At 32.1% G+C, this 27,511-nt stretch overlaps 2 protein-coding genes and 2 long non-coding RNA genes across 6 annotated transcripts in view; 2 read left to right on the top strand and 2 right to left on the bottom strand.

Annotated features, from left to right (window-relative positions):
• Positions 1-5,446, top strand: part of LOC144431391 (uncharacterized) — a 34,631-nt gene extending 29,185 nt beyond the window's left edge. The window contains exons 2-3 of the long non-coding RNA XR_013479967.1: positions 1,156-1,239; positions 5,097-5,446. This is a non-coding gene — a long non-coding RNA (uncharacterized LOC144431391). The remainder of the gene's footprint in view (positions 1-1,155; positions 1,240-5,096) is intronic.
• The window catches only part of LOC144431389 (uncharacterized), a 24,370-nt gene extending 18,401 nt beyond the window's left edge, over positions 1-5,969 (bottom strand). Inside the window, exons 1-11 of one of the 2 annotated variants that reach the window (XM_078119474.1) lie at positions 5,795-5,969; positions 5,115-5,216; positions 4,833-4,962; positions 4,418-4,563; positions 3,226-3,335; positions 2,713-2,851; positions 2,228-2,292; positions 1,901-2,075; positions 1,361-1,513; positions 734-897; positions 113-321 (exon numbers count right to left, since the gene is read on the bottom strand). In XM_078119474.1, coding sequence (XP_077975600.1) covers positions 113-321; positions 734-897; positions 1,361-1,513; positions 1,901-2,075; positions 2,228-2,292; positions 2,713-2,851; positions 3,226-3,335; positions 4,418-4,563; positions 4,833-4,962; positions 5,115-5,216; positions 5,795-5,951 — 1,550 coding nt within the window. In that variant the 5' untranslated portion in view covers positions 5,952-5,969. Of the gene's footprint in view, positions 1-112; positions 322-733; positions 898-1,360; positions 1,526-1,900; positions 2,076-2,227; positions 2,293-2,712; positions 2,852-3,225; positions 3,336-4,417; positions 4,564-4,832; positions 4,963-5,114; positions 5,217-5,794 lie in introns of both variants that reach the window. The other variant, XM_078119473.1, reaches the window with a different exon arrangement.
• LOC144431392 (uncharacterized) lies at positions 5,930-11,338 on the top strand. 2 transcript variants are annotated; one of them, XR_013479969.1, is made up of 5 exons: positions 5,930-6,329; positions 6,407-6,477; positions 10,296-10,516; positions 11,053-11,124; positions 11,213-11,338. It is a non-coding gene; the product is annotated as an uncharacterized LOC144431392 (long non-coding RNA). The 2 variants fall into 2 exon arrangements; XR_013479968.1 differs by having other exon boundaries at positions 5,930-6,477.
• Positions 9,921-27,511, bottom strand: part of LOC120332940 (protein mono-ADP-ribosyltransferase PARP14-like) — a 31,757-nt gene continuing 14,166 nt past the window's right edge. Inside the window, exons 15-31 of the mRNA XM_039400290.2 lie at positions 27,066-27,268; positions 26,361-26,598; positions 25,904-26,085; positions 25,554-25,722; positions 25,127-25,360; positions 23,063-23,230; positions 21,985-22,037; positions 21,605-21,749; positions 19,654-19,887; positions 18,128-18,295; positions 17,640-17,708; positions 17,052-17,149; positions 16,683-16,822; positions 15,894-16,098; positions 15,628-15,757; positions 15,180-15,250; positions 9,921-14,407 (exon numbers count right to left, since the gene is read on the bottom strand). Coding sequence (XP_039256224.2) covers positions 14,357-14,407; positions 15,180-15,250; positions 15,628-15,757; positions 15,894-16,098; positions 16,683-16,822; positions 17,052-17,149; positions 17,640-17,708; positions 18,128-18,295; positions 19,654-19,887; positions 21,605-21,749; positions 21,985-22,037; positions 23,063-23,230; positions 25,127-25,360; positions 25,554-25,722; positions 25,904-26,085; positions 26,361-26,598; positions 27,066-27,268 — 2,558 coding nt within the window. The 3' untranslated portion in view covers positions 9,921-14,356. The remainder of the gene's footprint in view (positions 14,408-15,179; positions 15,251-15,627; positions 15,758-15,893; positions 16,099-16,682; positions 16,823-17,051; positions 17,150-17,639; positions 17,709-18,127; positions 18,296-19,653; positions 19,888-21,604; positions 21,750-21,984; positions 22,038-23,062; positions 23,231-25,126; positions 25,361-25,553; positions 25,723-25,903; positions 26,086-26,360; positions 26,599-27,065; positions 27,269-27,511) is intronic.

The following is a 27,511-nucleotide window of genomic DNA, read 5'->3' on the forward strand; positions in this document are numbered from 1 at the left end:
CTGTTTTCAAACTTTAAAATAGTAAATATACCAAATTTTTTAATTACCGTAATTCATTTTTTAAAGATGAAAAAAATGATATTTTTTTTATACAAAATTACTTAGAACATACTTCACATTGTAGTCTTTTCCCACAATATCAACTCCATTTTTTTGCAAATTAGATGAAGTCACTGAGCCCTCTGGGTAGTTTGCTCTAACCTTTTCAAGGTTTGAGACATTTATCTTATCATAAGTTGACACAGTATACTTTGAGAAGAATATATCCAATATTTTGATACATGTTGCTTTAAAGTTACTGTGATTATCTACAACGTGAATCTAAAAACAATAAATTTATTTAGAAAGAAAAATTTGAACATAAAAATGTGAATCTTCTAAGAAGTTAAATAAAAACGCAAGTTGTATTATGATGTACGACACCATTTCATCTGTGGTACAAAGTACACTATTGGGTAATGCAAATATTGTATTATCAAATTGTTTACCCAGCATATAATACATTACACATTACATATTGAAAAGCAAAACTGGTATTATAATATTCAATAAAGTACTGTAACTAAAATGTACAAGGCACCATGCAAACTGTATTAAACAGTGGTATTTGATTTGATGACATTTAAAATTATTTATATTATTAGATTAGGTTTATCTTCATTGGAATGGACTTGTCTTACCTGAGGCCAATTTGTCTGGAGCTATGTATGTAATGAAGGACGTTTTTACTTACGGAGACTGGTTTTATTTCAAACGTTTTGTCTTTTATACCAACAGTTGCAAACTTTTCAAGCTCATTATGCAAATCATGCATGTGATTTTTCCGTTTGATAAGAAATTGAAATACATCTTCTTCTAAATTGGTGTATTCAAATCTCATTGGTTCAGTTTCATGTTCTGAAAACATCAATGTTTAATATCTGTTGAATGAAATTGAATAAACTTGAGGTTTATAAAAGCTCCACACAGAATTATGCCAAAGTAGACATTTGGGTTTTCATGGTTTATTGTAGTTCAACTTTTACTTGATTCATTCAAATTTTAAATGTCTAGTTCATTCTCCTCTTGGAAACTGACAAATCATATATCATATTAAAAAAGTAAGACATTGGCTGTGTGATCAAAATCACTTCTAAGTTTCATCATCATTTTCAGGTCTCACGTCACAGTGATTTCAACCCTTTTTTATGAAATGATCTGGCAGATCTCAATATGGCTATGAATTACTACAACCTACCGGTAAGTTTTAAATTAATTGCAACAATGCTAAATATGAATCAAACTTGATCAAATTGTTATTCAAGACTTGATTATTCTTAAAAATAATGTAAAAAGATAAATTATGTTCGGATAGATATACCTTGCATAGTTTGAGAAACAACATCAAAAAAATGTTCTACCACCAAATTCTTGTGAAAGGCAGAAAAGCAGTGATAATAGAGTTCAATATTGAATTGAAGATTTAAAGCTTGCACACCTTCGTCCTTGTATTTTTTGAAGATTTTTTCAGCATCTGAATACACAACTGAATATAGTATATCATGAAAGACAGGCTTAGTCATAGATTGCTAGAATATCAAAAAATGCGGCGAGTTCCTGAGTGCGCTGAAAAAAATTAACTGAATTGTGTTAAACATACCTAAAATATATTTATGATAAATGTTTTATTGTTTCATTTTTTAAATGCTCAGTATATGAATCAATAAATTCATTTTCCCTTTCTATGTCATTTACGTTCTGTTACGTGTACCCACTACTGGCTGCAATTTTGCGAGATGTAGTTTTTAAGATTGTAACTGGTTTGAGAAATAATCTGATAAATTTTTACTTAAAATTCAATGCACGTCTAAATTGAGCCACTAATCCAATTTCTGCCCAGATATAACAAATACATACAAACCTTTGAATGATGTAAAATAAAGAAGTACATCCCCATTTTTAAGTTTGTCAATTCTTGTTATTTCAGCACTATCAGTGTACCTTTTATTTTCAAAGATAATTTTTAATTCCCGAGTATTGAAATCTTTTGGCAAACCCTTTGCAATAATGCAATCAGATTTTGCCAATGGTAAAATCTGAAAATTATAAGATTTGATAAATATTAAATGCGATAGAATGAATAAATTGTAGCATTATGAATATCACAATATTTTATATGATCAACTCCTTAGATGTACAAAGCATTTGGTAAGTTTGCAAGATAATACTTTCATTTTTAAGTACATACTTTACTACTTTCATAGAAGTCATTGCATTTAGAATTTTCCAATATGCCTTTAAAGTCATCAGTATCTGGAAAATGAAAAATATTACAGTATGCAGGTATACATATGGGCATATCAGATGCAAAAGATGCAATATTGAATTACAAAAAATAAAAAGCAAAAATAAAAAAAAAATAAAAAAAATAGTTTTTTTTTGAATATTGTTCAAAGCATTCATTCACCAATAAAGCAATACAAACGCCAGCGGCAAATAACTGTTTGCCCAACACAATGAATACTAGTTTCAAGTATGTTGCCAGTTCAGACTATAGCATAAGTGAGTTACTAAAAAGTTGACATTTTGTGATTTGTACATTGAAAACAATAAAGCTTCTTATTTAAAGCACAAAAACATTTATACAAAAAGGTATAGTGAATGTATAACATATCAATAAATCATATTGTCAGTGTAAAACATATTATTATAAGTATCAAATTTTATACTGACCCAGTTCCACCTCATAATTGATGCAATAAATATCACCAATGTCTGTGTCTGTGATATTTTCTGGAGAAGTTCCAATGGGAGAGAAATTAGAAACTTCCATGATTCTAGCCTCCTTTGATAAATTTTCACCAGATACATTCTGAGAAATAACAAAATAGAAATACTACATTAAAGATGTAAGATAAATATATATATTATAAATATATATATATAAATTATATATATAATAATAATAATAATAAAAATATATTAATATAAAATAAATATAAAAAAGATAAATACTTAGAGACCATGATATAATATTTCCATTTTAACTATGATTATTTTAACTGCCCTCAAACATTAAACATGACAAATTTATGACAAACTGGCTATATTTCTTGATTCTTTTATTATAATAATTTGTAATTTTGATCCTTTACAGATTCAATATTATAGATGCATTTTTCATAATTTTATTAAAACTGGTTCTCCCCACTTTGAAAAGATGAAACAAATAATATAATAATTTACGTGCAAAATCAGTTGATCTTTATGATATTCTGGAATAATTTTCTTAAAAACGAGCAATTCTATGCCATTGATTTTATGCTTCTTCTTCTCTAATATCCTTGTTACTGCATCTTTTTTGAAATATAAAAACACTTGAACAAATGCAACATCCAATTTCATTCATTACCTTCTTCATAAGACTTGAAATATATACCATGGAACCAAAATTTTTGGTTGATAAGGGGTAGTTATAAGCGGTGTAAAATAATTCGGCCCGCGATGCTTCACTGAATTATAGCGACAAAACGGCGGTTTTGACAATGAATTAATTTTATAATAGACACACGATAAGTAGATTATATTCTTTACATAACAAAATATATTGTGAGGCATGTGTAAACCAAATTATATTATAACCTAACAAGTATAAAAATCACGATTACTCGTTTAATGAGCATACAATTTAACTATAATTAGACAAATGGAAACATGCAGATAATTTGATGCTTCTTGGGATGCAATGCAAAGAGGAAATAATATCCATATTCTATTCGAGAGATGTATCACTGCTTATTTTTATCAAAAGTATCTTCTTGAGGGAAATCTCTATTCAAATTTGACAAATCACAAGAAAAAATTCACATCGATGTTTGGAAGTACATATGCATGCGCACAATTATTTTCGAAAATGAACATTACAAAGAATAAGCTGAGAACTAGGATTAGTGATGCCAACTTAGAAAAAATGTTATATTATTGGCATTTAATTTTATTTGTAAATTTTTTTTAGTTAAACGACTGAGTTGAGTTCAAGAGTTTTCGCAGTCTTCGCATGCTGTTTAAAATCTAAAATTTCAACTTCTGATCTAAATGAAAAAATTGTGATTCATTGTCCATTCGTTTGGTTTTTAACTTTTTAACTTTCCAAAAATATGTGCGCTCCCTGCCTTATATGCTTACATTTTGAAAATTGACAACGTGAATAATGTGATTTTCATAAGCATTCATTTATTTAGTGCATAGTCTTGCACTCACAAGTGTTTAAAATTTACCAAAAACCTCAAATAGATATGATATTTGCAAATACAATATGAAAAACAAAATGTATTTTTGAACAAAATTATTTCAAAGTACAAGTATATGCATGAATCCTGACAGCATTTTAAAATAAATATACCTAAATTATTAATCAAAATTATACAAAATTACTCACTTTCAGAGTAAAATGTAATGAGAATTCCATCAACCATGAGCAACATTTTGTTAACATGAGCATCATTCGAATCATTTGCATCTTCAAAATATTTGATGATATCATTGGGTCCAATATTTGCATCCTTTATTTGAACTAAGATGGCTCTGAATGGATGATCAAAATTGATAACAATAAAATATATATTATTCTAATATAATGTGAGCTGAAAATTTTCTAAATGAAGGTAAAATCATTCAACTAAAAGAGTATATTACCCTCAGAATAATATAAAATTGATTAAAATGTTTGAATTGTTTGTTCAAGATTTCAAGATCTCATTATAATAGAATTATTAATTTGAATCAATATTAATGTCTACCTAAAATTTGTTGCAAAATGAAAGGTATTTTGATACAAATATATATTGACAAACTTTTGATTCTCCTGATCCCAAAGTTCTTCCATATCAAACCATGTGTACGTTCTAGAAAGATCCCAAGTTGGCTTTTCAATACACCTGATGTTTTGTGATCTTGGGTTTTCTTCCACATTTACATTATCCTCTAAAACATGTAAAGAACTACATGAATACTGATACTCTAAATGTGACAGTTTTCTTAGGTATAAAAATAGCTTTGAAACTCAGTAATTGTCATCAATAATGCCATGGTTCAAATTAATTGATAAATTCTTTCAGATGAACTCATGGACCTACCAGAATGGTGTTCATCATTGTCATCAGAAATGTAAGTGCGTAGGTAATATGTATTTCCCCCAAATTCATATCCAGGTATACTTGTGCTGAATTTTTGAAGCTCTAGAAATAGTACTTAAAAATATAACATTTGTGGATGCAGATTTTTTAGCCGGAAAGAAAAGGAATATGTTGCTGTTTTAATGCAAAATACTGTAAAATTATTTTTAACATTTCAAACGAACAAACAAATTGAAAAAAAAAAATTGCTTTGCACTTATCCAAGTCCATGCTTCTAAAAGAATGATGTGATTGGTGACCAGGGCTTATCTTTGCCATATATATAAACTACACCACAGAAGGGGACTCATACAATAATAGGACCTCCTGAAGTATGCGCACCAAGAGGCTTCAGCATACTTCAGGAGTAACCCAATAATATAGTAAAATCAAAAAAATACTAATAAGGGGTAAATTACCCTGAATATCAAATAGTATGTTTGATTGCTGTATTTATTGTTTTTTTTATGCATAAAAAACGCAAAGTGAATCGGCCATTGTGTTTTCTATTGTGATTTTTGATGGCAAAGTGTTTTAAAAACTTCTCCCATATACTTTTAGCAAATTCGCAAAATAAAGAAAATTTGTTTGAAATTCATACAAAGTACAGTATGATCGGCCAACTTTGAAGACAAACCTACCTTCTTCCGTACTGAAAGTTATTTCCGTACTTGATGTCGACGCTAATATTTCATAAAGCTGAATATTACATCTTTTACATACTTTCTCAAGAAATAATTTCACTTTTATCTTGCTACTTCCCACAGGAAGGCCTTCCAATCGAAGAGTTTTGCGCATTTTGTTAAGAGCCTCCAATGTAAGTCCTATATTACGCGAATACGAATTATATATTGGCTAAAGAGGAAGTTTTTTGGGTAAGCAGAACCGGGGGATTTCCCGCGTGGTGCCTCTTTTGTTATAAGGTGTAGCGATGCGTATTGCGAAATTTATATGGTATTTTGATAATGCGACGCTGTGAAATTTAAATTTCCATAGTACTACTAATTTTTCAAATCTTGAGTTTCACAAAAAGCAAAATGAATATACAATTTCAGAAATCGAAACTAACGGCGCATGAAAGTACATGCTCGTGTTTGTACATTTTTCTTTTTAGATTGTCTCTATACAGTAATCACTTGCGAATTTACTCCTGAAGTACATAATCTTCACCTTCAGGTATGTATTTCAGCTATTTCCGCAAGGAATATCTTCTTTGCGAGCACACTAATAATCTCTAATAGCAATTCTTTCAGAAGGAAGACACTAAAGGTGACGTCGCTTTGCTCGGATTTTGAAAGAGTGTAGATTCTGGGGCTCGAGAAATGTATGTATGTATGTATGTTTATTCGTCTCGTAATAGTGATAAAAAAATAAATGAACGATTATTATTATGTAAGACGGAATGCATGCACAAGACCGTACTGGCCTAAACACACAAATGTGCGGCATGCACCCTTTTTAACAAATATAAAACAAAAAACATTAGATTAAATATGTATAGTATGGTCCCTTATATAGACAGTTGTGCAAGGTGGGGCAATGAGTCGTTTGGTGTGGTGCAAGTGGTAAGGGTGGGGTTTACAAAACTGTTTATACATGGGAGTTTATAAGACAAGACAATATATATATAAATAGAGACCAAATAAACATATCCATAACAATGAAATCAAAATTTAGGCGCAAACACAGCGCCTGTGGGTGGTGAGACCATATAGTATGAATGGGTGAAGTATAAGAGATAAATTTGCGGTTCTTACGCCTATATGGTATGCGTCACTCAAGGGTGCTAGTAGAGTCTTTGATAGAATATATTTATTTCAGCAAAAATGTGAACCATACAGATTCTGTTGAAATACTTCAGTTCGAGTGTCAAATTCTTAGGTATTCTTGTTTTATTTATAAAATTGAAGCCGAATGAGGTAGGAATTAAAGGAAAAATAAACTTAAAGAAAAGCATTTCAACAAAGTCTGTCATGATTGCATTTTTGCCAGAAGAAAATAAATGTATAAATGTACTATTTAATTAAGGCTAATATTTTATAAAAAGAAGCATTGTTTCCATGTCATGGATTGCCCTAATTGTATTAGGATCACAATAGTTATAATTTGGGCGCATCGGTAATCAAACTGAGAATAACCGTTAAATTCGTGCCCATATATATGTAGGTTTTTATTTGAAGTACCGAAAATTGACATTTTGGTACACTTTTCTCAGAGAGAACGAAAACATAATTGATCCTTTAGTAGCGCAATGTAACATATATATCATAAACTTTTACGATTGAGATAGCGCGGATCACGAGTGTATTTGTTGAGTGGAGTTTAAAGATAATGTAAGTTTATTTCGACTCCATAATCAGCAAAAAGGCAATAAAATGGTTGACAAAAACAAATTAATAAAAGCTGAATATGAAATCAGGAGAGTAAACAAAACCTTGGAGAAGGTTTAAAACGTACAAGATATAAGATGGAAGGTATTGCCAAAAAGAAGTGGTACGTGTTCACTCACCTAAAACTATTGAATCAAATCATTCACTCTCGCACACACACAACCATAGGGCATTAATAAAATCAAAACGAGAATATCGGTCAGAGACCGAAGACTTATCGATCGAAAGTTAGGGGATCCCCAAAACAGAAACTGCGGTTTCGATTCGAAAAATTCTGCAAACTCGAACTGGATTGTTTTGATTAGTTTTCAGCAAATATCAAAACTGCAGAAAACAATAGCCAACTCCCCATGTCGTTGTCGGAATACTACTCGAGGAAATACTTTTATGAAGAATTCTGCAAATCCGATCTGGATTGTTTCGATTAGTTTCCAGCCAATAGCCTATTTACCAATCCATTATTTTGTGTCAAATACAACGGCGCTAACCCGGGTTGCGACGGCTATTCAAACACAGCCTAGCGATATTTTGGTGGGGAATTCTGCAACCCCGAACCTGAATGAGCTAATTATATGCATCGCTAATTATACGACATAATTCATCCAAAATCAATAGGCTTCTGGTCCGAGATATGATGAATGCACATGCAAAATTTGGAGCAGATTCAACCACGCCTTCGTGAGATATCGCGTGCATCTAACAGACAAACAGACATACATACAGACAGACAAATACCTATCAACATACTTACCGATTAAAATCGATAAGTAAAAAGAGAGAAGCTATAGATAAATTATATGGTAACCAAAAAATAAAAAATAAACACGTAAAAAATAAATTAGAATAAACGATGAAATGTAAAAAATAATAGGAATTGTTTGCCACACCATTTTAATAATATTATAAAAATTCCCAAACAAGAGTGAACAGTATTTAATATAAGGACAAAAAAATGATTTTGCCAAGCTGAGTATAATTGGAGTCAAATGCCAAATTGCCCAACCAAAGTTGAGTGCATGAAGAGGTGGGCTAAACCTTTTCATTCACCAAAGACATGCCAAAATATTGCCAAATTGTAGTCCAGATTACATCAATTATTAAATACTACTGGTAACAGTTTAAATATAATATAATTAGATTAGGGGGATTGATACTGAGGTAGGTATTGTAATTTATTGGTTATGAAGGGTGGGTGCAAGGATAAAGAATTGGAAGATGTTTTTTCATATGAACCTTTGAGATTAATACGAAAGATTCATCAGAGTCAGTCTTTGAAAACTTGTTCACATATTTCACTTCATTCGATGATTGTGACATAGCCTGAAAAACGAAAAAACGATCTGCGAGTAGATGTTTAAAAGATTGCATATGTGGATATATGTTGACCTATTAATTATGAGATAAATGAAATTGATCTTAGGAGATATTGACCATTAAATTCTTATACTTTATATTTGGATGATCCAAAAGCAATTTCTGTTAGGGACACAATTGTCACACCATGCAAAAACACTCAATTTTGACCATATCACACTATCTACACTTTGGTCAACAAGTTAACTCCACAGCAATAGCTTACCTAAACATAAAGTGCATGCTTACATTAAGTAGTAGAAAACTACATCAAAGTAAAATCACCAACACAAAATTAAAAATTTATTAAAAGGGGAGAATCCAATATAGCTCGACTGCTCGCTCAGTTACAATACTTGGTATCTTGCAGGAACTATAGCATGCTGTCTACAACCCTCATCAGGATATATCACCACTCATGCAGAAAACAAAAGCCATACACGTGTAATAAGAATAAAACATAAGAATGGAACAGTCTAACAACCCAATATGTTTGGGAAGCTAGGCTAAAGCTTCCCGAGGTATGGTTATAGAATCACTGAATCAAACATAGACGCGACACGACAAGCAACTTTTATGAATAAAAAAGGTGCGAATTATTCAACCCAATTTTTGTTTTAACCCGAAACCAATAACTTGTACCTGCTTGTGATAAAATTGGAATGTATACGTTACCTATCGTAAAGTTCCGTGGTGTTACACATCAAGAAACTTTAATGCTTAGTTTTGCAAACATGTTGGGTTGTGAGATTGTTTTTGTTTGAACTCTACTGAACAGTCACACTCGTACCCTTACTTTTCTTGTCGCTGATCACGCTATTGCGGACGAAGCACACATATTGACAGAACTTCTCTGAAACTCGGAAAGATGACTTGGAAGATGTTTGATGACTTGTTTGAGAACGATAGGCGGTTCACAAAAGAAAAAATTCTTCTTTATAATTTTATCGCGATTTATGAAACCCCTCCGAATACAACACAATGTATGTTTTAGTAATGAAAAATTCCAATCTCCAAACATAAGTCATGTTACATAGATTTTATTTTATTCATGATGAGTAAAATCTGTTAAGACATAATCTTGTGGTAAACTATATACACATCATCAGAATTAGGTCCAGCATAAGTATACTTAAATTAAAATATCACACTGAATTCTACATGGACAAAACCAATTGAATTACTTATATATATATATATATATGTATATAGAAAATCAACATTATTTATAATATTCAAATCAATCATACACACAAGGCAAATTCTTTACAAAATTAAGTGTCTCACAGCCACATTAAAATAAAGTAACAAAAAATATAAACGGCATTCACATATGAATCAGCCATTTACTTCCTAATACTAGTTTGGAATATCCCAAGTAGTATGATTCTTCTTACAGATTAATCAATGACATTAAACAACATGATGCGCAACTCCAGCATTTTTGTCCGAAGATCGTATTCGATAGCACGCTCCAATGCACATACTTGACGAGACGAAAACGAGCGGATGTGTGCTGCTTTCAAGGCGTAGCACGAATGGTGTTCGTGCCTGCTTTGACAGTTGTTGTCGATTTTAATGATATTTTGGAAAGTTAAGGTAAAAAGAAATCGGAAAAAGGTAAGGTAAATACTATTGTTGTATATCACACTCGGGCATCGCACTGTTAAGTACATGGTGGGAAAGACAGCCTTTGTCAAATACTACGAAGTTATTAATTCAGTACGGTACGTAGTTGCCCATTTGCCGAAATTACATATTTACTTACCCCTTATGGTTTCAAATAGTTCATGCACCTCCAGTTAGATTTTTTTAATCAGTGAGGATATATACTCATTGTTGATTGCTGCTCATTGTAACATACTATTGCGCATTCACTTTTATTTGCGTATTGAATCAAAGTGTTAACAAGTTCACCTAACATTTCACTCATACCGGTCTATATTGTATAGTCTGATCTCTCAAGTATTTGGAGCCACGAATGCTTGTAATTTTCTGACTAAACCCTTTTATTAGTTGGTTTATATACCAAGTTCAGTAAAATATTTTTTACATAAAACATGAGATATTGGATTTATTAGCTTTTCCATTCTAAATCATATAGACTGCTTTATTTATTCTTAACGAAAATTAATAAATCTCCTCTCTTTCTTCAGATGTGAAAGTTGTGGACAAACCTATCTAAGCATTGTGAGACTCCTGCAGCACAAGAGGCAATAGCAGAAATAGTAAGTATATCAATCAAGAAATTAAGCCGACATAAAGCAAAACTTTCAACTATTCGTCTAATCTCAATTTCCTATTATTTATTCACAGGACAACTATAGCAGAAGGGGAGATATCAGAAGTCTGGCGACATATCAGTGACAGTGTGATTCCAAGAAATATAATTAGAGTACTCTGCAATAGAAAAACAACCTATGGAGGCATGCAAAGACATTTGACCCTCCGGTAGAGTTGTGTATGGCCCCCACATCCTGCAGGGCTTGAGGAAAATAACTAAAAATTCCAAAGCGTAAAATTGCATACTCGGTCTTATTTGTAAAAAGGCACAAAACACGCCAGACATACTTAAAACAGCTTTGGAAAATGAGGATTACGGGTAACACACTGCACCTGTGTTATATTTGGTTCATCAACTTTTGGTAGTACATAGAAGAAATTCCGGAAGGGGTATAATCATCATTCATGATAAAATACTATCATATATTTTTTGGACAACTTCAATCTAGACCAGGGATCTCAAACTCGCGGCCCCAGAGAACTTCCAGTGCGGCCCTCGAACGCTTAACAATAATTGTAATAGTATTTTGGAAGTTTTTTTTATCTAAATATAATAGATTTTTCAAACCTTCTAAAGTGAAATTGATTATTCACACAGAAAACAATTTACTGAAAGTAGTTTTGGAATATTAATTTTTTTTGTCCACATTTTGACCCAATTAGGAATACACATCAAGCTTGCAAAGGAATACTTGAATAAAACACTTGAGTGATTAAATTAAACGTAAAGTACATGAAGAAGGTGGCATTTTCGAAGAAAATGGGATTTGTAACATTTCTGCTTTTCACAAAATTCTGAAGCACATTGTTTAATTTGTCATATTTCCATCAATACAATGAAAAAACACAATAAGCTCAGCAGTCAATATGACAAATTCGAAGACCAACTTCGAACAGAAAATTTTCATGTGTTTGTATATTAATATAATTATACAACGATTTAGTTACTAAAAATCAATATCAATAATAATTCAAGCAATCCTATGTCACGCAATGTGGTGCGAAATGTCTTGTCGAAAAAATCTGTCATTTGTTTTTTTACTGATCTATACATGAAATGATAAAAGTAACTTTTTTTGCGTTACTGGAATTAATTAAACATTCGCAAACATCCAGATTAACCCATGATCATGTGGCCTCGTTAGTTAGAGTTGGTACTATAAAATCATTTCAGTCATTTTTTATAATAAATACAGTAACTTGCAAATGTTGCAATAATAGTGGAATGCAAATATTAATATGTAATTGCATTTGAAATTGAAGAAAATAATAAAACTTAATCCAACTGTTTAGTTGCATCACAATATATGTCACAAACTAAAACTATCTTAAAAATATCTTTTATATATACATTATCAAAAACTGTTTGCGGCTCTTTTTACAATTTCCAAAATGCAATGCGGCTCTCGAAAACCCATAAGTTTGACACCACTGATCTATTCTAGACGATTCAAGCATTGCTTTGGAAAATAATATCACTTCAATTAATTGGAATAATCTCGCTATATTAAATACAAAATCGTTGCTATCATAAAGGTAAACCAATTCAGCCACTCGAAATATATTGGCCTTCACAAAGCAATGGAGGCAAAATTGAGAGTTCATGAGCTATGAACATTTGTTCTTTTCTTTGTCTTGAACTTTTCATACTCCACAGCCCCTATTAGTTTTTTTTAATTTTAATTACCATGTGATGGTCATACATATCTTTAACTCGTATTTTCTGTCATGATGTATTATCTCAATGTGTCAAACTATTAATTAATGTGCATATTTTGCTTCCAGATGACATAAATGTATTGTCTTGTTTATTACCTCAGCTTGGAGTATTGACAAGAAAAAGGTGCCAGTAAATTAGATAAAAATTTTTTTAACTCTTTGTTATAATCAGAATTTACAATCAATAGGAATTATAAACAGCCAACAATCAATGAGAATTATATGCGAAATCCCTCAGAATAAATTTGTCTAAAATCGGAGGAAGGCAAAAAATATAGGTAGTTTCCATCCACACAAGCATTTCAAGAAGACTTGCTCGAGCCAATCTAAATGAGCATCGCCAGGTGGTCGGTAAGGCTGCAAGTTGAATTCAGCCCTGCAACCTCCCGCATAGAAGATAATATTAATTAGTGGGCTATGAGCTAAATTCCTAAATTTAAACAAACCTATCTACGATGCATTATGTACCAGCAATGTTACCTACGATTAACTGAATATGTAATATGTCTAATAAATTCACCTACAAAAGCAAGTTCGATAGGTGCAAACTTTGTGTTATGGAATTGTATCACAGCACAGTTTTGTATGACACCCTCTTTAAATGAAATTTCAATGATTAAGCGCAAACATTAAAATTACAAACTTTGAACTTTGTCATTATCTGCAAAATGTTCCAGACAAATCTTTCCGCTATCGCGTTTGTAATCTTCTCTGATAAAAAAACGTCTATGATGTCCAGAATTGCTCTTTACAGCTTGCCTGCCATTCCAGCTTTCCAAGTGAGCAAAACTTCTCAGATATAGAGATTATTTTGTTTCGTTACAGGCGCAAAAAGGCAGGTACTACACGTAAAAAAGACGCCGAGTAGCAAAAGCGAGCGGAAAACGGACGCGAAAGGCGACGAGAAATATGTGCATTGGAGCGTATCATGAAATACAATCTTTCGCCTGTAGTCTTATGGAGTGACGTCAGAGTTGCCTATCATGTTGTTTAATGTCATTGGATTAATCAACACTTTAAAATTATTTTAAATTAATAAAAATTGAAACTTTAGAAATATAATTAAAAATTATTCATCAATTTGGCAAACTAAATATTCGTCACAAGAATCAATACAGTATTTATCGCCACCACTCTGGTGACCAAAAAATCTTGATATAAGAATTAAACTGTAGGAAAGGTGCAAATTTTGTAATGAACAGAGAAAATAAGCTATTTTCAAGCCCCAACAATTTTAAGCAATATCGGAGCAAGTTTATACACCGTCAACATGGCTTTTTGGTTAGTTTGCCTGCTATATCAATTTCAAATTCTCAGCACTAATAGTAGCATATACATCCAGAAAGTTTTACACATTCTGAAATATATCACATTTGTTATTACAAATTAATGGTTGAAATTAGTTTGTAGATTCTCGATTATGTCTTTATATATCAAGTAAAGAGTTCCATTGATTCCTTATGCATAAAATGTCCCATCTGAATCTCTACCCTTTCTATTCTTGTCCGTCTGTTAAACACATTGCAAAGATTTTTTTTTAAATTTCTCCCTCATTGATCTCTTCAAAATTAGGGTAAAAGACTTAAAAGACTAACAAAAATCCCTATGTTTATCAATTATACTCTTTTACACAACGAATCTGGGACACATTAATATGCATTAAATTTAGGAAACAGATTATGTTTGGCCTAAGCCCATTCTGTACCAATGCTTAATTAATGTGTGATACCATGTTAAAACAATAACATATTTTGAGACATTTTCAGAAATTTTTCAGTGACAACCATTGAAAAACAAATTCATATTTTCCAGCATGTATATCTACCACAGTCATTACTAGAAATCTGACAATTTCAGTGTTTTTCAACCTATTGGTCGCGACGCAAAACAGGGTCGCCTGAGAATTTTCTTGGGTGATTGATTTTCAACAAAACCCTAAAAATTACTGATTTTATTGCCAAGAAATTTTATTGTTTCATTTATATTTGGTATTGAAGTGTCGCTTAATAGTAATTGGATATGTGGCAAAGTTGGTAGGATCTATTTTGCTCAAGTAAAGCCATGTCCTGATCTTAAAAACCAGCTTATGGCAAACAAGCGCAGCTTTCCCACTTTGAGGCGATTTATGGGTTAATAAATTTTATGTAAAAACAACTATTTTATATTAGCATCTTAATTCAGTGTAATAAATTACCAACTAAAACGTCACAAGCTTGTGGTATTAGACTTCAGCCTAATTGACTAATGTAATATCTGGCACTGTATGTTGCCCATATCTCACCGAAGATGATCCAAAATGGTTGTTATTCATTGGTAACTGCTCAGTTCGTCTGGTTCCGACATTTTTATTTTCTAAATAAATCAAATTGCTAAATAGCCATTATTATTCTAGTATTATTCTACCAGTTTGTACCATTTGAGAGAGAGAAGTCAATAGAATGGTTTAATCATATATCGAACAATAGCATGTTATCCAGACAATGTTGCGTAAGATAATAGTAGTTTGAATAGACCAGTTTTTGTTACAGATGCACGGACTGGTGGAAAAATCTAACAACTACAACGAATACAAAAATAAATATTCCTTAATAGTAAGATGGAAGGAGGAGAATTTGTAATTTATTTAATCACGAAATGCATAAACTGGAGATAGTGTGATGATAATAGATTTGAGGACAGATGTAATAGGGAAATTTTCAAATATTACAATACATAATCAATAGAGTTACCTATTCTTTTTATATCAGTTCCATCGAAAAATCGCATATTTTGGAAATCAACATGATAAACTTGATCATTGATTTTCACAAAATCTGAGTTTTCTTCCGTTCTACTTGATTCTCCTTGTTTTTCTTTTCCCTTTGCAATTATTTTTTAAATGTAATATTAGAATAAGTGAATCTTTTTCAGGTGTGTACAGAAACCAACATACTCCTAGAAATAAGTCAAATTAGGTGGGGGGTTATGCAGACCATAAAGTGAAAAAATTAGATACCTGCAGAAACAGCAATTCTAACTTCTGGCTGATGTCATCTTCAAAATTTTCCCAAGTGTTAAACTTACTCTTGAATGCCCAAGAAAAATTATAAGCATTCCAACCCGTATGATTGAGTCCAAATTCCTTCAGCATAACTTTGATCTCATCTGAGGCAATTGATACATTATGCGATTTTCCCTCAATTGAGATTTTATCTTTAGATCTGAATAATATCAAAATACTGTAGTTATAATTCATTTAATTCGTATCAAAGAATGAAATAAGGGTTAAAAAAAGAGAATGATAATCAAAACCACAATTACCCTTATTGAGGAAGAATATATTAATTAAACAATCTAACGATTCATATTTTTTATTAGTGTTTTTTTTTATAACATTTTCATTTTGCAGATGATAGTGGCCGAGTAAACCACTTTAAGACAACTAGAGTCAGGCAATGGTCTTGAACATAATTTCACCGCTCAGCACAAGAACCATCGAACCCACGCATTGTAATCACAGACGTCAACATAATGCGCCAATAGACAAGCTTATATAAGCAGAATATCACATAACTGGGATTATGCTCCTTTACATAAATAGCAACATCTACCAAACTAACCAAAAAGTTTGCCTTAAGGTATTGTTTCAAAAGTATTACTCTAATTCAATATTTTTTTGTTCTTTCAAATAATAATATGTTAACTGTTAGTAAATATGGAATGTTATTTCAACGAAGATTTGAATATCAAAATGCAGACTCGTATACCAGGAACAAAATTTAATTTCTATTTATAAAATACAAACCTTTGAATAAGAACATTATGTTTCTGACGCAATTGTTCAATAGCTTCCCATTTTGAAGCAATCAGACCAATTACAATGTTGTCAGTAATTGTATAAGTCGGAAACATTTCCTCGATTTTTTTCATTAGAGCAGTCCAGGCCTAACAGCAATATTGATTAAAAAATCATTAAAGATTACCAGGGTGGTTAATACTATCTAAATTATGTATTTTGATAAAAAGAATAAATAAACAAAATCATAACCTTTCATTTTAAAATTAATTCATTATTGATTTTTACATTAAATGCATTTTCAATTAGCTTATCAGCAGCACACTATCTAAATGGGTTACATCCAATTGAATATCTTCATAGGCAAAACATATTTACCTTCTCCCCATATTCTTGAGTAAAGGAATAAATTTGAAATTCCACTTTTTTACATCCTTTGTCATTGTTAATATCATCTGGACTATATTTTTTCTCATCTACAAATAATTTAGAAATCATGAAAATATATCGAAAACTATCATGTTGTAAATTTCTGTTCGAAAATCTGTATGAAAACCTCCTGATATGCTGTTTATCCCAGTTACGTATTTATTGCATTCAACTAGCATTACATTCAGTGTATAAAATCAGAATAAATTCAACGCAGAATTATTTTAAAGTGAAAAGGCAAACATTAATTAAAAAGATTGGTATCCTACAAAATTTCTTTATTGGCCATATTAATCTAACGTAACCAATTAGGTATATTAAAATTAGCTCTTGAAACATGCACTTTGAAAACATATTCATAATGAATTGCTAATTATGACAAGAATCACATTGAAATAAAATAAGTCTTAATCAAACATACGAAGTATCATTAAAAATATAGCAAGAATAAATCAGAAATTAAGTCTTCCTATGACACATTTTTATTAGGAATATGATTAGCATTTTCAATAACTCATACCCAGAAATAATAATTACCATAAGCATTCCTTTGTCCATGTAATTGTTTGCCAATTTGACTGCCGGAAGTCCTTGTTTTTTCATACTCTAAAGTCAAATGAAACCTAATTTAATAATCCATTCATTTTAAATACATTTGCACACTATCTTAACTATTTGCTTTCCAATGAAAATGATATTTTTCAAAACAATGCTGTTTCCATCAATAGCTGCTAAAAACTATGATTCCATTATTAATTGAATTCTGGGACATGATATGCAATACCATTTCACATCCAAATCAGTTGATACAATCATAATGTAACATGTATTAAAAATGGATTATTCAACTAACATTTCTATGCTGCAATCAAGTCATAACTTTTTGGACGGAGACACACAGTGTTTCCCTCCTATACTGCATACCAAAGACTTAAGCTATAATTGAGAAAGAGGAACTATGATCAGTACGCTTGTCAGATACCTGGTAAGGTGAAAACTGATAAAAAAGCAATAAAAAGTCTAACCAGTTTCACTTTCCAGAAGCCCTTGTCTGAAATCGCTCATTTGTGACTCCTCATATATCACAAAATCAACTTTAGTCAGATATTTTGTGTTTGGACATCTGTCCACAAATTCATGGATAGCTTTCATCAATATTTTGGCCATTGTCACACTAGGCAATTTCAGCTGCCCTGTTTACATTTGATAAAAGTTGAAAGTAAATAGCAATCTAGATGTCGAAAAATGGAGATGTGTAACAATATGTTCTAGATCAAGGGTGCCCAACCCGCGGCCCGCAGGTCGCATGATGTCAAAAAATGAAGATGTGTAACAATATGTACTAGATCAAGAGTGCCCTACCCGCGGCCCGCAGGTCGCATGGTGCCCGCCTGACTGATATTTGCGGCCCACCCAATACATTTTGCAAGCTGACTTTTCAAGTTTTCACTATGTTATATATAGGCTTAAATATGTTCCATGAATTTGGTGTGTTTATTCCCGCCATCTATCTACATCCGGATGCTGATTCTTATTTCTACGTATGCATCAAGTCTTGCTCCCTGATGGACATCGACGTTAAGTTTTTTATTTTTCGCAGAACGGTGCGTTATGTTCGACGAACTATATATATTTGTCCAGAAGTTATTGTAATGTTTTTTTCACTAAATACTTGTATTGATGTTTCAAATTTTACGAAACGGTCCACTAAAACTTGATGTTTCCGCGACATTGGTGCACATTACGCTTATTGAGACAATGTCGTTTATTAGCCACTGAAAATATGTCTTTGTTTGTTAGTGAAAACTCTGTGCAGATTCTCGTGTGGTCGTCAAAAAACTACAAGTGCGTTGTGTAATGATTGATTTTTTGAATCAGCGACCCGCGAGTGTCATGTCCACGCCCTGTGTTACCAGATATTCGAATAGTAAACTGCTATTCTAATATTTGACTTCATATTCGAATATTTCGCCAGCACTAATCAGTAACCACTTAACCAGTAAATAATTATTAACTTGATTGATTTTATGTTAATAATCTTGCCTATTATATATTATGTAAATTCTAATGAAATCATGACTTGGCTGGTATTAAAGTTTGATACAAACGTTTGCGGCCCGCAACGAATTTCGTCATGTGAAAGTGGCCCGCGATATGAAGAAGGTTGGACAGGCCTGTTCTAGATGGTATGACGCACTGTGCTAAGCGTCAGGAATACACTTGCCTCTGCAATACACTGTGTGGTTTGCAAGTTCGAATCCTGTGATGTATAATTATGTGTGAGGGGATCGCTGGACTCCTCGCCACAGTAGGGTGTGCTTCATGTAACTGCAGGTTGGTTACAGCTTCCTCCACCATCCAATGCATGCATCTAATAATAAGTGGCTAACTATTCTTATATCCGACATGGACTGGTGACTGGACAAGAGGTTGTAGTTCGTCATATCATTGAGCTGTATTAGTGGCTTTTCTCTCTCCAGGATAAATATGTAAATCTTATTCTATGTACTTCTCTGTTATAGAAACCTAGTACAAAAAGACTAAATATTACCTGTACCAATAGCTGGAATTGATATAGATGAGCAACTTTGTTGTTCAGCAGTATACAAAATGTTTATTAAACAAACTCCAATTTTGTCTGGATTTTTTGGTGTCACAACATGAATTATCTTTGCACATGAAAGTTTCCCACCAGATGTCACACGAATATTATCACCCTTAGCTGATTTAACTTCTTTTTGAATTTGTGATCCACCTTTGCGTATAATCGCTTGTGAAACCATTCCTACGAATAATGCAATATTCAAGGACAAATGAAATCATCACGAAATTTCAGCACAAATGATGAGGTGAAATATATTCAGTTGGTAGTTTCACAGAATATTTCAAATTTCAAATCTTTCATGATTGTCTGAGGCCTTTATTGTTATGACAGGATAAAAATTCCAAATTCCAAACCTAGATGTAGTCCTGCAGACAACCATGCCCATCATTTCAGCCAGCCGTATACGAAATTGAGTTAGATAAATTAAATCTGATATATTAAGCTTTTACAAATTTAAGTGTCTCTATATCAGGTTTTTTTTTGGTATAAGAGCCACATGCAGCACGTCAGAAATATGAGAGCCGCATAATTTTTGAAATTAATAATATTAAAATACCGTGAACTGAAAAGAACTTTACACAAACATATAATAACAATATTGCAAAGTATATATTGCGAGGTCATATCGGAAGTAGTTTACTCGTGTTTCCATCCTATCTGAACGTTTTTAAAAGTCTCAGTGTTATGTAGTCAATGCAGTGCGGGACATATTGCACTGTTACCGAGACTAACCGCAATAAAGCTACAATAAACTGCCAACGCTTTAAATTTAATTTTAATTTTAACTTTAAAATTCCACGCTACGATTTTCATACTAAAACATAATTTTTCATCGATGAAAACTTCTTCCACCGCTTATTAAATAAAAAAAAAACTGTTACGCTACAGTTTCTCTTAGTTAAATTTGGATAATAAATATTACTAGCGAGAAGAGCCTCATAAAAACTCCGGCGAGCAGCATGCGGCTCACGATGCCGCAGTTTGTCCACCATTGCTCTATACCAGCGTTTACCAAACTTTTTCTGCCACGAAACACTTACACTTTTTATCTCGCCTTGTGGAACACTAAAAAATGGAAGGGTTAAATTGATAAAGAAAAACGGTGTAATTCAGCGGTTACCAATGGGTTCATCGTGGCGAGTTGCCAAATGCGCCGCAAAAACTAACAGAATTGTGTTAAACATACCTAAAATATGATTGAATATTTTACATATTTCATTTACCGGTATTATAAATGTTTTATTGTTTCTTAATTTGAATGCTGTGTATATGGATCAACAAATTCATTTTACCTTTCTATGTGGTTTACTTTCCATTACGTAGTGTTTGCCTGTAATGTTACATCTAACGGAGATAGGAATACTTGCTGCAACTTCGTGAGCTGCAGTTTATTTATCTGCTGAATCGAGTTTAGCGAACATGAGTAATTTCTTCAGCCCTTCAAAGTAAAACCAGGCAGAGATGGCGGAAGAATAGTTGATCATTTGTCTCTAATCTCTAGACCTACTTGTTTGCATAAAGCAAAACCAAAAGGATTGCTGCAAACTTGATAATGAACTTAACAGTCAAAAGCTAGGTTGACGATTAACAAAAATGCCACTACCCTACCTTAGTTAGTCCGCTTTAAGACGATGGTGACGCGGTCAGTTGGGCGACAACTTCACGATCCTTAGATCGCCATGGCGACCCATTTAGTCGTATTTTTGATTTATTTTCCACAGAACACTCGGAAGACGCTCGCGGAACACAGTTTGGGAAACACTGCTCTATACTATGCACAAAGACTCAAGATTCAATATTTAGTGCATAAACATTCAAACTCATGATTATTTCAGTATGCAAATCAGCCACAAATAGATTTTACGGTTTCAGATTCTTAATCCAAAATTTTTCTAACCTTGAGACAAATCAAACATTGTTCCAGTACTGTTAACAATAGCAGTGTTAGTCTCCAAAGTAATGTCTCCTTGCCGCACAGATACTGTAAGATTACCAATCGTGGCTGATGTATTATTGGATTGGCTTTTCTTTCCATTACTTTTCTGCATTGACACAAAGTATCAGCTTATTAAATAATTGTGATAGCAGCATTTCCATTCAATATTGGATATATATTTATGACAACAGGATGATGATACTAAATGCGAATGGGACTCTGCTATGTCAAATTGGTATGTTAACATGCAAACATTCTCCCCAATTTTAAAAAGATTTACATTACAGTTTGATGATTCGATTTTATGTCGGTCAAAATAATGAAAAATTAAAATGGAATACCTTCTTCGGAGAATTTGCTCCATATGTGCTTTTTTTAGTTGGAATTTGATTTCCTGCAAAGCACAATCAATAAAAAATAAAAAATAAATAAAATATTTTTGGAAAGTATTAGTTCAGTAAATAATCTTGCTACATGGTAAAAATGGTCAAGCTCTAAATCACAAAGAAAACATAGATCAAAATCTATTGGTTATGCTCATAACTCATAAGCAAAGAAATGCTGGAATGCTTAACTTGCGAATGTTGTACATATTTTTAGTATAAATAATTTTTTTTTCCTCACACAAACGTTATTAGTAACCGAATAAGAAGCTATGATTTGTCATAAGATTAGGCTGCCTCAACGACAAAAGTCGCTAGATTGTGGCGGGTACGTTGATGTACTCCACTGTTTTATTTAGCAATCGGTCACAAACTGTTGGTCTAGTTTTTCCGGGTTTTAGTTTATTGATAAGAAGTCTTCTTCGAGATTAACATAAGCGACGGTAAATCTCGCTTTCGTTTACGACAGGAATTTTATTTGTGGCGGAACGAGGGAGTGTTTTTGAAATTTATGCAAATTTCGGTGTTTTTTGGGTGGTTATAGAAGACATATTATCCCTTCCATCTATCAAAGTATTTTGAGTTAGATCACGAAATTGCTACAGCAATATTATGCTATTGTTTGCCAACCACGAAGCAGTAACAGTAAAGGATTTAGCGAATATTTCTATTTTTTATCACGGTTTGGAGTTTCAACTCCCAAGAAAAAAATGCCTTTTTACTATCCGGTTTGTGACTCAGTACACCACTGTTAAAAAAATTTTTGTTTTTAATCGCCAATTGCAAGCTCTTTAAATAAGCTTTCCAACGAGCCGTCAGTGGGCAGCAGAGGATCATTAGTTTTTCGTTAAACGATCAATTTGTTGTGGGGGTACAAAATGCATAAAATCGGCGTAGCAAATACGATTATTTAATAAAAAATAAAAATCGCATGGAAAGGGTTAATAAAAAAATATATTATTTGATCATAATTAAACAAAATTGTCTCTGACATTAGCGATAAAATGATTATGAAAGATAAAAACATTATGCTTACCAACTCCTTGCATGGCAACTTCAGTTTCAAAATCCGACAAATGTGAGTCTTCAAATATCACAATATCAATGATTTTTAGATGTTCAATATTTTTAACTTCTTTCACAAATTCTCGAAAAGCATCAAACATCATTTTTGCAGATTCTGCACTTGATAGGCCAATTATACCTTGACAGAAACAATATAAAGTAAAGCGAGGAAAATTACAAAACACTACAGAATTTTAGTCAGAGATGTGAAAGATACTAAGGGAATGGTTATAAACAAAGGTAAGCTTGATTTTCACCAACAAGTATGTTGTACAGAAACTCACAATAAAGATATTAGAATGTAAAAATTGGGATCAAGAGCAAGAATAATCAAGAAAAATCAAAATTAGTCAAATGAAAGACACATTCATATTATGCATCAATGTAGTATGTGGTTAAATGATTTGGGTTATTAATTGTCGGGGTATTAATTTAAGTTTAAAGGTTTCAATTAAAAATTAGGGCCTTTGCAAGACAATGATAACTTTTTGAATATAGCACAAAAGCAACAGAAAATTGTGCATCGCACCAATGTGACCATGAATTAAAGGAAAATGGTTTCCATATTTTTATTGTGAATATCCCTTCTTGGCAAATTGTTAATTAGAAATCAACTTTAAATATATATTTTATTTAGATGAATTTTATCTAACTCTGGAACCATTTTGTGGTACACATATTTCATTAATCACATACACCCAAACTGCTTTTAATTTTTTTAGCAATTGAAAATATTAACTTACATCTGTGTTAATGATATGATGTCATGAATAACTGATAATGATATGAAATGAAAATGTAAACTCTAAGGCAGGAGTCACCAACCCGTTGCCCACAGGCACCAAGTCACCCGTCACACCAAGTCACATGAGTCGCCCGCAGGCTGTTCCGAAATAAGCTTAATAACAGCGCTTATAAGTAAGCTACATCAATTAATTTTTGTCATGCTATTCTTGTATAAATCACATTTATGTCTGTATGTGGGAACTGGGAATGACACTATGTTAATTATTATTGTAGCGATCAACCTGATTAGTATTTCACCTCAGTATTGTGACGGGTCATTCGATACTTTCCCAATTATGACGTCACACAGATATCACATTCCACGAACCCACGTTTTTTTTTGTCCGTTGATTTGTGGAGCAGCAATAATACAATTATTGATTTCAAAGAAAAATAACAGAAAAACGAAAGAAAATCTACAATTTTTTACGATGAATGGGAGGTGTTTTTTTTTCACCACCTTGCGTATGTCTCATTTGCGGGGCAATTATAGCAACAACAAATCGGGAGATATTTCACATCTTGTCACTATACATTGGCCAGCGCAGTAAGAGCAGAAAAAGCTCGCCTTTTAACAGCAATCCCTTCACCAGACCAGTGTTTGGTTCAATCTATCTTTGGGAATCAACATTTTTTTGATATGAACTTCACAAGGAACTAAACATGGAACAAGCCTCACTGATGAAAATCTGCAAGACTCGCTAGACAGGGTTACAGTGTTAAGTTACACGCCTGAGTACAACACACTGGTGGAGAGCATTAGACCAAATTTGTTCGATTTTGGTTTTCTTCTTGTTGAAAACAAGATATTCATAATTAGCTTAATGTGTATGTAAATGTAACATTTGACGGTACAACTGTCAATTTCATTTTATCTTAGGGTTATGCAGGGTGTTCGTAACAAGCAGGTACATTATGGACCTGTGGTTTCCGAGGATATTATTGTAGGGATCACTTTAAAATCAATTTGAAAAACATGCAGTTTGAAAATGGAAGTGCCGTAGATAGTAATTTGTTTGCTACGTTGTGATAATTGTTTGATTTCCCGAAGAATCCTAAAGTTTATCAGTGTGTCTACTTGACTAAATACCAGTAATTATCAATAAATGAAGCTTAATCGAACAAATTTACTTTTTTAGAAGTGTACAATGAAATGGTAGCCCTCGGCTTAATCTGTACCCAGAAAGGAGCCCTCGGCTTCGAACAGGTTGGTGACCCCTGCTCTATAGGTATAAAACAAAATGTATACCTGTTCCAATAGCAGGTATTGAAAGAGATAGGCATTTGCGAAAGTTGGCTTCTTTTAAAACATCAACTAAAAATTTGACAATTTTCTTTCTGTCATTGGGGATGACTGCATGTAGTATTTTTTTGCATTTGAGTTTTCCGTTGCTCGTTACGCGAATATATTTCCCCGTAGAATCAAATACTTCTTGCTTGATTATTTTTCCACCTTTTTCTACTATTTTTCTGGATATTGTCCCTTACACAAAAAAATATTAATCATTCGCAAATTTTCCAAAATGTAAGATACTAATATGTTTGAAAAGTTTAATAAAGTTAAATGAAAATTCAAATCTTCAAATTGCTGGTAGTTGATTTTGCAAATATGCAAACCTGTGATTGGATCGAAAAACCAAATATCAAATCCACTAAGGAACTATAGCCATAATTACCTTTGGACAAATCAAATGTTACTCCAGTTACATTGACAATTCCATCATTAGTTTCATTGGTTATATCACCTTGACGAACAGATATTTTCAAGGGTCCAAGTGCAACTGAATGTACTTTGTTCAATTTATGACTTGGTGCTTTCCATTCAAACTTGTCATCATTTGGTTTCTACATATACAAAAAATTTGAACGAATGGTGAATATTCAATTTATCTAATTAGCAGACCGAACAGAAAAATGTTCAAGCGCACATAGTGCATGATGCAGTTGTCACATATTTTAATATTTGATGAAATCAAAAGGCATAAATGTATTAACATTGAGCAGATATATTTTTGAAAAAATTCACCTTGAGCATTTGTGATCTTTGTCTTTCTGTTTTGACAAATATTGTTGACTTATTATTTTTCCCAATTGTATCCAGTACGTGTTTACTTTTGCCATCGATGAAATACTCTACAATGCCATGTTTTTCCACAGTTCTTGACAGCAAAACAGTATTCTTGTTCCAAGCCAATAAAGCATCTCCCACTAAATGAGGAAAATAGTTCTTTTTTTCATACCTCTACGCTTTATTATATAATATTTTATTATATTAAATGAACTGATCATTCATTACAAATAAACTGTGATATATTTCTTGAATATTACATGAACACCAAAAATTCAAATTTTGATCCAAACAAAATTTTTGCTTTCGAATATTAGATATAACATTTCATTCAAAATGAGCACATCTGTTTCATTCTTATCCTAAAATCAGAGCTAATTTTGACATGAAACACAAAATAGTTTGTAATACTGACTTGTTTTCAGGCCTCTTTGTGTCCCCTTCAGTAAGATACCTTCATCAACCAACTCATGCTTCAATTGATTTTTTCGGCAAATGTCTCTAAAGTTTTCAAACTTCAAGAAAAATTGAGCTTTTCCATACTCTGCCTTATATATCATTCTGAAATTCACCAAAGATCCAAATAGTTCCCTCAATTTTTCTTTGGCCTGGCTTACAAACTGTTTGAAGCCGACAATTGACAAAATATTCTCCTGATATGAATAAAAAAAATTTATCAGCATTATTTAAAAGTAACAAATATGTAAGACAGGATACTTGTAAAAAATATAATTTTAATCAAGTAACTCACTTTTTTAGAACAGTGATTTTCCGTGGAACACTTTTTATATAAATATTTGTTTGTGGAACACCAAATGAAACCTTTCGATTTTTCGGGTAAAAAATCCAAATAATTAACTCTTTCAGTTTTGGCATAAAATGAAAATATCAAAAAGAATAATGGCTTGTCAGCCCAGGTTTTGGGGGATCCCCTAACTTTTGATCGATAAGTCCTCGTCTCTGACTGATATTCTCGTCTATCTATCGCAATTTTTATTGGCACACAAATGTATATTTTGCAAATTGGCACACTGGAAAGAAAACATTGCCAACCCATGAACAGATTATACCTCATCCAATTAACACTCAATTTTAATATTTGAACCTAATTAAGATTTACTTTCATACGAAGCTGAATTTTCCCATCAGTTTCCATTGCGGATGCAATTTTCCAACCTTGGCTCAGCTTTTCATTCGTGGTTACAGAAAAAAGTTCCATAGACTCGTCAACAACTAAATTGTCATTCAAACATGCTAAAGAAGAACTCATATTCTTTTCATCTGACCATATATAGGGCCAATCATCTTCAAATTGAAGATTTGCTGGAAAAAGTTTTAGTCACTCAATAATTTTGAAACATTGAAAAACAATATGTTTCATTTTTATAGGCTGCTCTAGTTTTAAACAAAAAAACACCTTGCAAAAAAATTGATGAAACTATATTGCATTTTAAAGGTGTCAAATGCGATAAATATGTTCATTCTAAATACATCACATTTAAAGTAACAAATCTCGAAAACAGATTTGAGTAAGCTGTCAAAAACACATTTATGCTATATTTGAAA

The sequence above is a fragment of the Styela clava genome, chromosome 13, assembly GCF_964204865.1.
Source record: "Styela clava chromosome 13, kaStyClav1.hap1.2, whole genome shotgun sequence".
NCBI lineage: Eukaryota > Metazoa > Chordata > Ascidiacea > Stolidobranchia > Styelidae > Styela > Styela clava.